The 12,182-nt window shown below is 43.5% G+C and overlaps 1 protein-coding gene across 1 annotated transcript in view; it reads right to left on the bottom strand.

The window, feature by feature from the left end:
- Positions 1 to 2,812: 2,812 nt before the first annotated feature.
- The window catches only part of LOC126360465 (probable serine/threonine-protein kinase tsuA), an 81,887-nt gene continuing 72,517 nt past the window's right edge, over positions 2,813 to 12,182 (bottom strand). The window contains exon 3 of the mRNA XM_050007716.1: positions 2,813 to 3,184. Within this exon, the coding sequence (XP_049863673.1) occupies positions 2,813 to 3,184 (372 nt within the window). The remainder of the gene's footprint in view (positions 3,185 to 12,182) is intronic.

The following is a 12,182-nucleotide window of genomic DNA, read 5'->3' as shown; positions in this document are numbered from 1 at the left end:
ATCTCTTCATGCTCATATATTCGGCTATGAAAGGTACTACGTAATAAATGGAGAGCTCTCTCAAAAATATTCGGAGGGGAGAAAAAGGCGTTATGTGACAGAAAAGAGGTCCGGTTATTGAACCCTAAACATACAATTAGTAGCCCGGTGTTAAATCCTCTGACACACTGAACAGCGGATTGCTTTGTACGTCAGACTGTGACATTAATATGTACCTGTGATAAAATCGGTTCTGCACCTCAATGCAACGTGACACACAGGGTCACTTTATTTTAAGAAATCGTATCAGAAATGACACGTGGGCTACGAACACTATATTTTTGTAGATTGCAAGGTTTAATTCGAAGAGCTTCAAATACGACCCTTTTGTAGTTGTCTTGTGACTGGATTGACGCAGCCCTCCACGAATTTCTCTCCTGTGCTATTCCTTTCATCTCAGAGTAGCCTTGAACCAAATATCCTCAGTTATTTTTTAGTGTATTCCAATCTTCGTATTCCTCTACAGATTTTACCCTATACAGCCCCCTCTAGTACCTTAACAGCTATTCCCTGGTGCTTTAACCGATGTCCTATCATCCTATCCCTTTTCCTTGTCAGTGTTTTGCACATATTCCCTTCCTCTCCGATTCTGCGGAGAACCTCCTCATTGTGTACAGTATCAGCCCACCTTTCTTCTGCACCGCTTCATCTCAGACGCAACGAATCTTTTCTCTTCTCGTTTTTCCACAGTCTATGATTCATTAGTATAGAATATTGTGCTGCAGAAGTACGTTCTCAGGAATTTCTTCGTCAAATTACTTGTGATACCAGTAGAGCTCTCTTAGCCAGGAGCACCCTTTGGGGCGATGGTAGCCTGCTTTTCATGACCTTATTGCTTCGTCCGTCATGATTATTTTGCTTCGTCTGCTTTGTGATAACTACTTTTGATGTTAAGTTTTACGCCATTCTCATATGTGACACTTCTCATTACTTTCTACTTCCTTCGGTTATCTCTCGATCCATATTCTGAACCCATTAGATTATTTACGCCTTCAAACAGATCTTGTAATGCTTCTTCTTCACTGAGCTAAGCAAACTTTCATCGATTCACATCATTGATATAGTTTCACCATGAATTTTAATCCCACTCTTGAACTTTTCTTTTATAGCTGTCGTTGCTTCTTCTATGTGTAGACTGAACAATAGGGGTGAAAGACTGCATCCCTGTCTTACATCCATTTAATCACAGCACCTCGTTCTTGGTCTTCTAATCTTACTGTTCCCTCTTTGTTCCTGTACGTGTTGTACATTACCCGTCTTTCCCTTTAGTTTACCGCTATTTTTCCCAGAATTTCAAACATCTTGCAGAATTTTAGGTTTTCGAACGCATTTTCCAAGGTGACAAGATCTTTCAATGTATCTTAGTTTGTTTCTCTTTTCAATCTTGCTCCCTCGCTGGCGCTTTTACCTTTCCTAAGCCGAACTCTTTGTCACCTAACAGATACGCTGTTTTCTTCTCCATTCGTCTGTATACTACTTTTGTCAGCGAATTGGATACATGATCTGCTAAGACGAGAGTGCGATAATTCTAGCGTTACCTGCTCTTCCTATGTTCAGGATTGTGTCGGTGATATTTATCCCGAAGACCGATGTCATGACGCCTTTCTAATAGGTTCTACACACAGGACTCGTTTGCTGGCGGCATCAGTCAGTGACCTATATTTTAAGAACTATAGCGCCAAATACAGCATAGCGTGTGTATTATCTGTTCTCCCTCAGCCAGTCACAGCTCAGCGCTCACGTTGGTGTGATTATGAGGAGTATTCCAAAACTAAGGTCAGTTGGTCATATAAAAATAAGCTCACGATAATTTTTTTATTGACAATAATACTTTATTGTTTTTTGATTCGGGAACGGTGATTACTTGCTTTTTTAGTTTGAGTGAACTTGCATGGCGTCACCTCATTCACTGTTGTTTTGATTCTGCTTTGGTGTACGATTCCACGTGTCAGCGCCCGTAACAATATCATCATACCCATATAGTCTACAGCGCTCCAAAAACTGTCGTACACTACACATTCTTATCTTTTTGTTCCGATCAGTGAGCACTTTGTGAACCGACATCGCACACAGGTCGTGATGCCCAAGCTGTTGAGTGACAAACCTGTAAACTGAAGTTGAAATATTATTTAGGAATTCATTAACCAGATCACCAATCGTCAATCGCTGATGATTTAGAACATTTGTTTCACTATGTCAATGATACCGTCGGTTCAAATACTGCTCCTGCCTCTCCGCTTTTCATCGTGGACTTCTATACACCAATTTTACAATTCTCGAAACGATTTTCGAACTTGTTTGTCACGCATCATTTGAGTCCATTCACTAACCAAACTTAAGATGGATTTCAGCAGATGAAGATATTCTCGCCAGCAAAAATCTAATCACACCGCACACACTTAACAACTGGCGGGATCTACGATTGTCTTAGCCATTGAACTCTGCACTCACCGACTAGCAAACGACCACAGAATCTTAACAACATTGCAGTAGTTTCCTAAACAGTTAATAAACAGCGCTGCATACATGAAACTTCATTCAGGCCTACCATAAATTGCATATTGGTCACCGGAATTAGTTTTGCGATACTCCTCATTCTTCCAGTAACGAGTAAGCGGCAATGGGTAGATCGCTGGACACTAACGAACAAGTACGGTTCAAATTTAATTGGTTATTTTTATGTTCTCGATGATGGGAGAAACGCCTTAAATGGGAGCAAAAGAACTATTTATTGAACTGTGGGCTCTGCTTGCTAGTAGGGCTCGCCTGGTTATCATATTATTTTGCTCAAGAGCTTGTCCATGAGGTCGACGTAGGGGCTGGACAGCGGGGACGGCCTCGGCGGCAGTTGCAGCGGTGGGCAGGCAGCAGCTTCCGGCTGCTTCTCCTTGCCCACTTGTGGAAGCTCTTCCTGTTGCTGCTCCAGTTTCGGAGGCTCCTGCCCCTCCATCCTGTCTGCTGGAACCTCCTCCCGCTGCTGCTGCTGCTGCTCCAGCGGGCCGCAGCCGCTGTGCTCCCTGCTGGGAGAGTGGCCGCTCTTGGGCGGGCGAGGCGGCGTCAGCAGGCTGGCCTGGTAGCTGCGCATGGCCTGCCCCATCTGCTGCATCGCTAGGCACGCCTCCGAGTCACCGTCGCTGCCCTCAGCCTGTCGGCAACGACATCGTCACCTGTAATGTAGTTGCAGGTCCACCACAACACAATTAAAACGATTCCTGCATTCTTCTACATTTAAAGTTCTTTGGTTGGTTCAATGGAGCTCAAGGGACTACACTACAAGGTTATGAATCCATCATAAGCGAAAGGTAGTGTCGGTAGCTGGTGGCACAGGCCATCTGGTCGTCATTGCGTAGTGTGTAATAACGGCATAGTCAAGGTATGTAGAACAGAAGTAATGCTCCAGATGTTGTTGTTGTGGTCTTCAGTACTGAGACTGGTTTTTGCAGCTCTCCATGCTACTCTATCCTGCGGAAGATTCTTCATCTCCCAGTACCTACTGCAACCTACATCCTTCTGAATCTGCTTAGTGTATTCATCTCTTGGTCTCTCTCTATGATTTTTACCCTCTACACTGCCGTCCAATGCTAAATTTGTGATCCCTTGATGCCTCACAACATGTCCTACCAACCGGTCCCTTCTTCTTGCCAAGTTCTACCACAAACTCCTTTTCTCCCCAATTCTATTCAATACCTGCTCATTAGTTATGTGATCTACCAATCTAATCTTCAGAATTCCAGATAATACTATGGAAATGCTGAAAGCAGTTCAGACACGACAGTTAAAATTTATTAATTGCTGCACTAACTTCAAAGTGGCACACCTACATGACACAATTTTTTAACAGCCACAGGGTTTTAGTAGGGTGATCAGGAAAGCATGTAATGGCGTAGAAGGGTAGGCTATGCTGGGAAATAATGGTTAATAAAATAAGGCCCATGAGCGCGCAAATCCAAGCGGCCAACCCCACACAATTAGTGTCAGCTGGACAGGTGGGCTGATGGGGTTACATTGACTAAACTACGAAGTCATCACTCCCTCAGTACTTTAAGTGAGAACTTGAAGCTAGCCCATAGAGAGGAAGGACACAAAACACAAATCCCAGTGAAACGGATTGTATCCGAGTTATAACAAGAGAAAGAGAAAGTAGCAAGTAGAAGCTAGAGAGGCATAAAAGGCAGAGACGTGCCCCCCAGCAAGCAGCTGGAGTCTCCCGGGCACGTTACACGATGGAAGAGACTCCCTCTCCAATATTCCACAGCTTCCCTTGTAAAAAGAAAACTAGCTACGTGGACAAGTCGACAAAACCTCACGAATGAAAACAACGACTACGAAACACTAAAACAGTCACACAAGGAACAGACTAAGAAGAAATAAATAGGAGGAAAGGACAAAAGGCCAGCCAGTACACTGATCAAGGGCGGCAGTTGGCCTTCTAGATCGGAGCAGGCGATGGGCACCCGTCCAAACCCTCAAGTGTCCAACGAGGCCAACGTACCCTACATCGGAGAGAGGAATAAAAACCACTGTCCTGTGTAAAATGTAAAACCGGATGAAATGCCTTGGCGTCATCGAGTAGCACCACAAGTAGCGTGACAGCAGATTTCGCCATAATGTGGCCAAATTAGGGCAATCAAGTACGATGTGGATCACCGTCAGATAGGCATCACGTCGGAGAACGTGGCCTAGGATCAGCCAAATGTGGCAAAGCGAATCTGACAGATAAATGTGTATTCCCTGCTAGAAGCAAGAAGGGAAGGCTGCAAATGATAATTGTCCACCTTATGGGGCGCCATTTATTCCGAGAAACCAGGGTATACCATTCCATATACCAAGCCTCCAACTGACGATGTAGAGTTGACCAGAGATGCAGTTCCAGTACCCCCAGCTCCAAGGTCTCCATCCTGATTCGCCGTTATGGCCAACCTGTCACCCTGATTGGCTAAATTCACTGCTAATTAACTTGAAAACGTCTTTTACAACTACTTCTCAGCCTTTTCTTGCTATCCAAACGTGACCAGGGGTCCATGCAGAGACAGCCGACCGCCCAGCTTGCTATAGGTCATAAAAGAGATCCTAGGTAGTCATAACCAATAGGTGTCAAGGGTACCAGTTGACTGCCTGAAGACTACTAATCTGCTCAAGGAGTCACTGCCGATTAAAAACGTTTCTCCAGTGTAATAACGAAATTGTCTGAGAACTCGAGCAATGGCCCCCAATACTGCAATAAATACACCGTATCTGTTCGGCAAGGAGCGTCGCGCACTGCACCCACTACCGAATTTGCGCTCGCAACGGCCTGATTGACTGACTTCAATACTAGGTGACTCTAAAACGGAGCAACGTATAGAATTATTTTCCTAACAATTATTTCTTGGCATAACCTATCACGCAACACCCTTACAAGCTTATCAGACTGTTTCTGACAACCCTGCGTTCGACTAATCATTTAATTCCTTTATGATAGATACCTGCTATATGTTCACGGTTCCATTCCAACAAATGTCCTTTCAGCTTACTGGAAAGATAGAAATCAAATAATGCAACATCTTGACTTCACTATCAGCATAATACATACCTGTACGGCACTGGACAAACGGTTGGCACCATTTCACTATGTCTCGAAGCGATGTTGCATTTAGCCTATTTCCGATCCGATGTCGTGAACACACTGAGTAATGAATTAAAACCCACTCTCTCTCAGAGAAAGTGAGAAACCTGATCATCAGCCAGTATCAACCACAACGAATTCTTAATGATCTTCATTCGTTGGAGTGATGTAAGAAGAGGGCAATGTCAGCAAGACATGAGAGGTGATTTGAGGGGAATGGTGTTCTTTACTATACATTTTGAAGTCGTGATTGCACTTTATACACATCCATTACAGGCACCCAGACATGCGTCAGGGAGGATCCACCCCACTGTTGCATATTTCCCTTCTTTTCCCGTATAATACTTACATTCGTTTCCTTTACTTGATTAATTGGTAATTGACTTTATATTTAAGTTCAGACACTCGTCATGGCATCCCTTTACTAAGACCATTCTCATGAATGTGGTGCTGGGTTTGTGCACTGTGTTAGCCTGGTAAGTGAGACAGGTCTCAGTCAGCTTTCGCAGCATCATGGTGTCCTGTCGACTGCATGGACTATCCGCCATGGGGAGCGACTTTCACGGCTTCCAAGGAGCTGGCAGCTACAGAATGTAGCTCCCCCTGTCCGACGCCTAAGGTGATTGGTGAGGTTAGCCGATCCGCATGGGTTGTAGGCAGGGTGCCACTGAGGTGACAGAGGGAGATTCTTTGCAGGGAATCTAGGCTGGTTACTTTTGAAAACAGTATTGGAGAAATCAGCGATCAAAATATAATATTTGAACTTAATTATAAAAGCCTAGATCGCAAGACACGTTTATTAGAAGATGTCCGATTCCGATCATCACATGATAATCTTCAGGCCTACAGTTATACTGCTGAACAATCGCCTTGCCTGTGGCAGGAACAGTTGAATGCAGTTGACTATTGTCACTCATCGGTTCCTGCCCGTGCACAGCCATTGTCCCAAAACATGGTCGCAGGTCTGAAGATGATCATGTTCTGATCGAAACCAGTCACCTTTTAATGAGCGTGCTCGCAATGCATATGTTATAATTAATTTCGAAAATCTAGTCTGGTGGCTGGCGGAAGGTCCCCATAAGTAGCCAATAGCCACAACAGTATGGAATGGAAGAATCGATGAAAACTGCAGAGGACATGTGCATTTCTGTACAGTCTGTTCAATTGCTTCTGAGGCACGTTAACTGCAACTATGACTGCAGCCTCTGCAGCTACTTAGGGTGAAGTTCATCTTCTAGTATAGCAGCACAATCGTAACATCACGCGGCAAATGAGACCATAGGCTGATATTGTTGAGTTTGTGTTAGACACTTTTCTTCTGAATTCTGGAGGATCTTATCACGACTTATGCATAATGGTTCGCTTGTCACTCAAGTATTCTGGGTTCGTGCATATGTTTTCCTTCTCCCCGCTGTGACCTATGCTCTGATCACGCCCAGTTCGGAATCGTACTTTTAAATCGTACGTTTAGTTCCTTCCGATGGAGCCCGAGATAGTACCAGATGCTTTCCTTGCCCTTCTTGCGAACTTCCCTGCTCAGTATTGTTTTATTTTATTTGAATATTGCATGGATTCTATGATCCAGTTTGTCTGTTAAATTCTTGGTTTGGAGAAGCTGACATTTAGTATAAATCAGAGTAAGTTTTCGCCCCTTATTTTATATCAATTGATGTTTGTTAAAGTGTACCCATCTTTAATCTCGGTAGTTAGATGAACACCTCAATTCCATTGATTATTATTGATTTTAACGAGGGCCACACCCGCGACTCATTCGTTTCTCCCATTAACTTCCCAGTCGTTTCCGTTGCCCACACTTTGGCATATCATATCTGAGTCGGGGGGAGCGGGGACGCATCTGCATATCGACAGCGTTCATTCGGTTGCATCTCGGGCACAGCTTCGTTTCAGCCACAGTTGTATTCCAGGATTGACTTCAGACCTCGCCTTTCAAGGGAAATTCAACAGATACACTTAAGACCCATGCATACTGAAGGAAAACCCTTTCTGATTAGTCTACATCCACCAACATATGACTCACTTTTTCTTTATCTACTTGTTCACAAAAACTCAGGTTAATCGACTGATAGACGTTATGTTTTCAAGCGTACAGTAGGGATGATTTTCTTCGATTTGCGTACGACAACTTTAGAGAAGATATAACAAACGATCCTCTTTTGACTGTCCTGACATTAGGAATTAACTGCCGGTACTGTATACGCAGTTATTTACAGACGTAAACACGTACTCAGTATACGAACAGCTCAAGTTCAGAGCAACTGTTCCAAGTGCTGGTCTCCAAGATCAAGCACGCATTGCAATAGAAGAGAAAATTTTGCCGTGCTCCTTCAAGTATTACTGTTGTCTACTGTGCAATGACACTGACAGGTAAGACCGTACCAACCAGATCCTATTCATTTTCCGTTTTGGGAACATGCACCTGAGATTTTATGTAAAATTACAGAAGAAATTGCTTGAGAGTTGAATTAAGTGATCATTTTACGATGGTGCAGTACCAACCATAAGGGAATCTCTCCTTCATGAACTGCACACTGCGTTCTTCGAAATTCGCAAGTGGATGCCGATGAATCTTTTATATCTCAATCCTACAACGTGTCCTCAAGTTATAGTGTAAGACAATTTTTTTCGAGAACGTTGAAGAACCATTTGACGCTTTTACAGTCCAGTTACTTACTCGTTTCTACTTATGAAGACAAGTTTATAATTAAGTAGACCGTTTTTCTAACTTTTCTCTGTTAATTTATCGTGCTTGACCAGTCATTAAACCCAAGTCTGATGGTCCGTTTAACAACTAATGTTCCTTCTTCGAGAACACTTCATAAACTGTAACCACGTAACAATTGATTGTGTACTGTTTTATTAAGGTAACCCAACCAATTCCCATGTGGCAGACAATTGATTATTAAACTTAATCGATTTTCAAACACAAGCCTGAAATACCTGATCATTCGAAACTTCGTAGCGCTGAAATATTCATTTCTAACCATTGGTTTCTCATCACGGAACACTCAGATTAGGATCCCCTGCTCTCTGTATTTCTACAGTAAAGGGCATCCATAATGTACTGTCATGCAGGTCCGGCCTTAGAGAAACTTGTAATCCCTCAGTATTTTAGACTCTGGCTTGTAATCCCTACGTATTTTCGACACTGGTGGCTTGGATGGCCTTCTTTCACCTAATTATTTGTAGAAAAACTTCTGTTGTCTCATAAAAGCTTAAAAAGTGTTAAAATAAGTTAATTTCTTCATTTCACTTCATTTAGAAAGGATGTCATAGTTCATGCCGTTCAATACGTCCATCTGTATTTACATCTATACCTTGCAAACTACTTTGAAGTACGGATCGCAGGAAAAATGAATGTTCAGCTGTTATTTGCTTGTCTTCGCATTTCTTATAGGAACGATGTGTACGTGGTTTAAGTTCATTCCTAAATCCCTCAAATAAAACTGCTCCTTAAAACGTTGTAAATAGGCTTTCACTGGATACTGCGTCTGTGTTCAAATGTCTGCCAGATTTCGCTTGCTTTCAGCATCTCAGAGGGGTTCGTGTTTGTCAACAAACACACAATATCCGTTAAAATTTGGCTTATGTTCGTAACAGCACCTCAGATATAGACGTGCGACTCTTCGTGTTTAATATAAATCCTCTGTTTGATGTGCAACTCCTCTGTTTAGACGGGATGAAACTACTTCGTTTCGTTTGAGTGTGCGGATGGAGGTATTCATCTAATGAGTGATCGATGTAGCCAGCCTAAGCAATTCTCTTTCATGTACAATAAGTTTTCTCCCATATACTCAAGACAGAACCGTTAGTAGCAAGATCACTGAACGTGAAGAAGTCTCGTATACCGTTGATGCGTTTTCCTCAGAAAATTTTTGCATTGCTGCATCTGCAGCCACGTGCCATGGACTCCCAGATATCAATATACTCAGCAGAATGCAACCTATTTACCCTGATGATTGAAAATCGTTTCTCTGAAGAACTTCTCTGAAGAATATACACTCTACGGACATTTTAAACAGCTATATGCGAACACGAGAAGATGAAATCTTTGTACGATTACATCTCTCGTTTCCTTTCCCAGCTTGAAAGTTGTTGGAAGATTAGAAGGATTTTTATATTGGTCCCAACAGTCATAAGCATTCATTTCTCCGTGGGACAATAATTTCGTCAACGTTATGGCTGTCGAAAGTACTGGCATCTTCCTGGCTGAAATTTTGCCTTGTTGAAAAATGGTTCAAATGGCTGTGAGCACTATGCGACTTAACTTCTAAGGTCATCAGTCCCCTAGAGCTTAGAACTACTTAAACCTAACTAGCCTAAGGACATCACACAAATCCATGAGCGAGGCAGGGTTCGAACCTGCCACCGTTATGGTCGAGCGGTTCCAGACTGTATCGCCTAGAACCGCTCGGCCATCTCGGCCGGTTCCCTTGTTAATTATTTATTCTCATTAGTGGCTTTGCTAATTATATACAGGTAATTAATGCTGACGATTCATTGAGAACTTACACTATGTGATCAAAAGTATCCGGACACCTGGTTGAAAATTACTTACAAATTTGTGGCTCCCTCCATCGGTAATGCTGGAATTCAATATGCTGTTGGCCCGCCCTTAGACTTGATGACAGCTTCCAGTCTCGCAGGCATACGTTCAATCAGGTGCTGGAAGGTATTTTGGGGAATAGCAGCCCATTCTCCGCGGAGTGCTGCACTGAGGAGAGGTATCGATGTCGATCGGTGAGGCGTGGCACGAAGTCGGCGTTCCAAAACGTCCCACAGGTGTTCTATAGTATTCGGGTCAGGACTCTGCACGCCAGTACATTACAGGGATGTTATTGACGTGTAACCGTTCCGCCACAGGCCGCGCATTATGAACAGGCGTTCGATCATGTTGAAAGATGCAATCGCAATACCTGAATAGCTCTTCAACAGTGGGAAGCAAAAAGGTGCTTAAAACATCAGTGTAGACCTGTGCTGTCATTGTGCCACGCAAAAGAACAAGGGGTGCAAGCCCGCTCCATGAAAAATACGACCACACCCTAACACCATTGCAACCGAATTTTACCGTTGGCACTACCCACGCTGGCAGATGACTTTCACCAGGCATTCGCCATACCCACACCCTGCCATCGGATCGCCACATTGTGTACCGTGATTCGTCACTCCACACAACGTTTCTCCACTGTTTAATCGCCCAATGCTAACGCTCCTCACACCAAGCAAGGAGTCATTTGGCATTTACCGGCGTGATGTGTGGCTTATGAGCACCCTGTCAACGATGAAATCAAAGTTTTCTCACCTCCTGCCTTACTGTCAAAGTACTTGCAGTGGATCCTGATGGAGTTTGGAATTCCTGTGCGATGGCCTGGATAGATGTCTGTCTATTACACATAATGACCCTATTCAACTATCGGCAGTCTCCGTGAGTCAACAGACGAGGTCGCCCTGTACGCTTTAGTGCTGTTCATGTCCCTTCACATTTCCACTTCACCATTGCATCGGAAACAGGGGACCTAAGGATGCTTATGAGTTTGGAAATCTCGCGTTCAGACGTATGGCACAGGTGACACCCAATCACCTGACCACGTTCCAGATCCGTCAGTTCCGCAGAGCGGCCCATTATGCTCTCTCACCATGTGTAATAACTACAAATGTCGCTAATATGGGGGTTTCTGGATGCTTTTGATCACATAGTGTACGTTGGAGCTGTACTTCAAAGCAATTATAAAGGCAATTTTGACAATATTGATGGCTGTAAGGTCTGGTCGCTTTCCTCGCCAGTGCATAGGCGGCTTATGATTTTGAATTCACTAATTTTCCTTTCCTCAACCTAAATTTGCAGTCTCTGCTCCAGTTAGCATGTTCATCAGAATACTTAACATAAAGTAGTGGCAATGCATATTGCATTGCATCCACATGTGCTTCTCCATCTGCAACGTGTAGTATGATCGTTACAAACGAGGCATGTGTGAGTAGAAAGATGTTAGCTACAGCCACGAATAGGATATGCAACGTATGGTAAAGCCTTCAAAAACACAATCCAAAAGACTACATTCGAACGGTTATACTCAACCGAATGTCACAATAAACACAGATGCGGTTTCCAGCTTGTCACTGACTCATTTTCACATATTTGCACACCTGCGACTACTTAAGTTTGCCGTCTTCTTTCAAAATGCTTCAAATGGCTCTGAGCAGTATGGGACTTAACTTCTGAGGCCATCAATCCCGTAGAACGTAGAACTACTTAAACCTAACTACCCTAAGGACATCACACACATCCATGTCCTAGGCAGGATTTGAACCTGAGACCGTAGCGGTTGCGCGGTTCCAGACTGTAGCGCCTAGAACCGCTCGTCCACTCCGTCCGGCGTCTTCTTTGATCTTGGTAATATCATACGCTAGTAAATCTCATAAAATGTGAACATCCTTTCTGAAATAGAGTGTTTTATGCATCTCTGATTCTATAGTATCCTTCTTAATGTGGAGTTCATTCGTTGTTCGAAGTGTCTCTGTA

The sequence above is a fragment of the Schistocerca gregaria genome, chromosome 1 (genome assembly GCF_023897955.1).
Source record: "Schistocerca gregaria isolate iqSchGreg1 chromosome 1, iqSchGreg1.2, whole genome shotgun sequence".
NCBI classification, from domain to species: Eukaryota; Metazoa; Arthropoda; class Insecta; order Orthoptera; family Acrididae; genus Schistocerca; species Schistocerca gregaria.
This window is presented reverse-complemented; position numbering and strand designations above follow the sequence as displayed.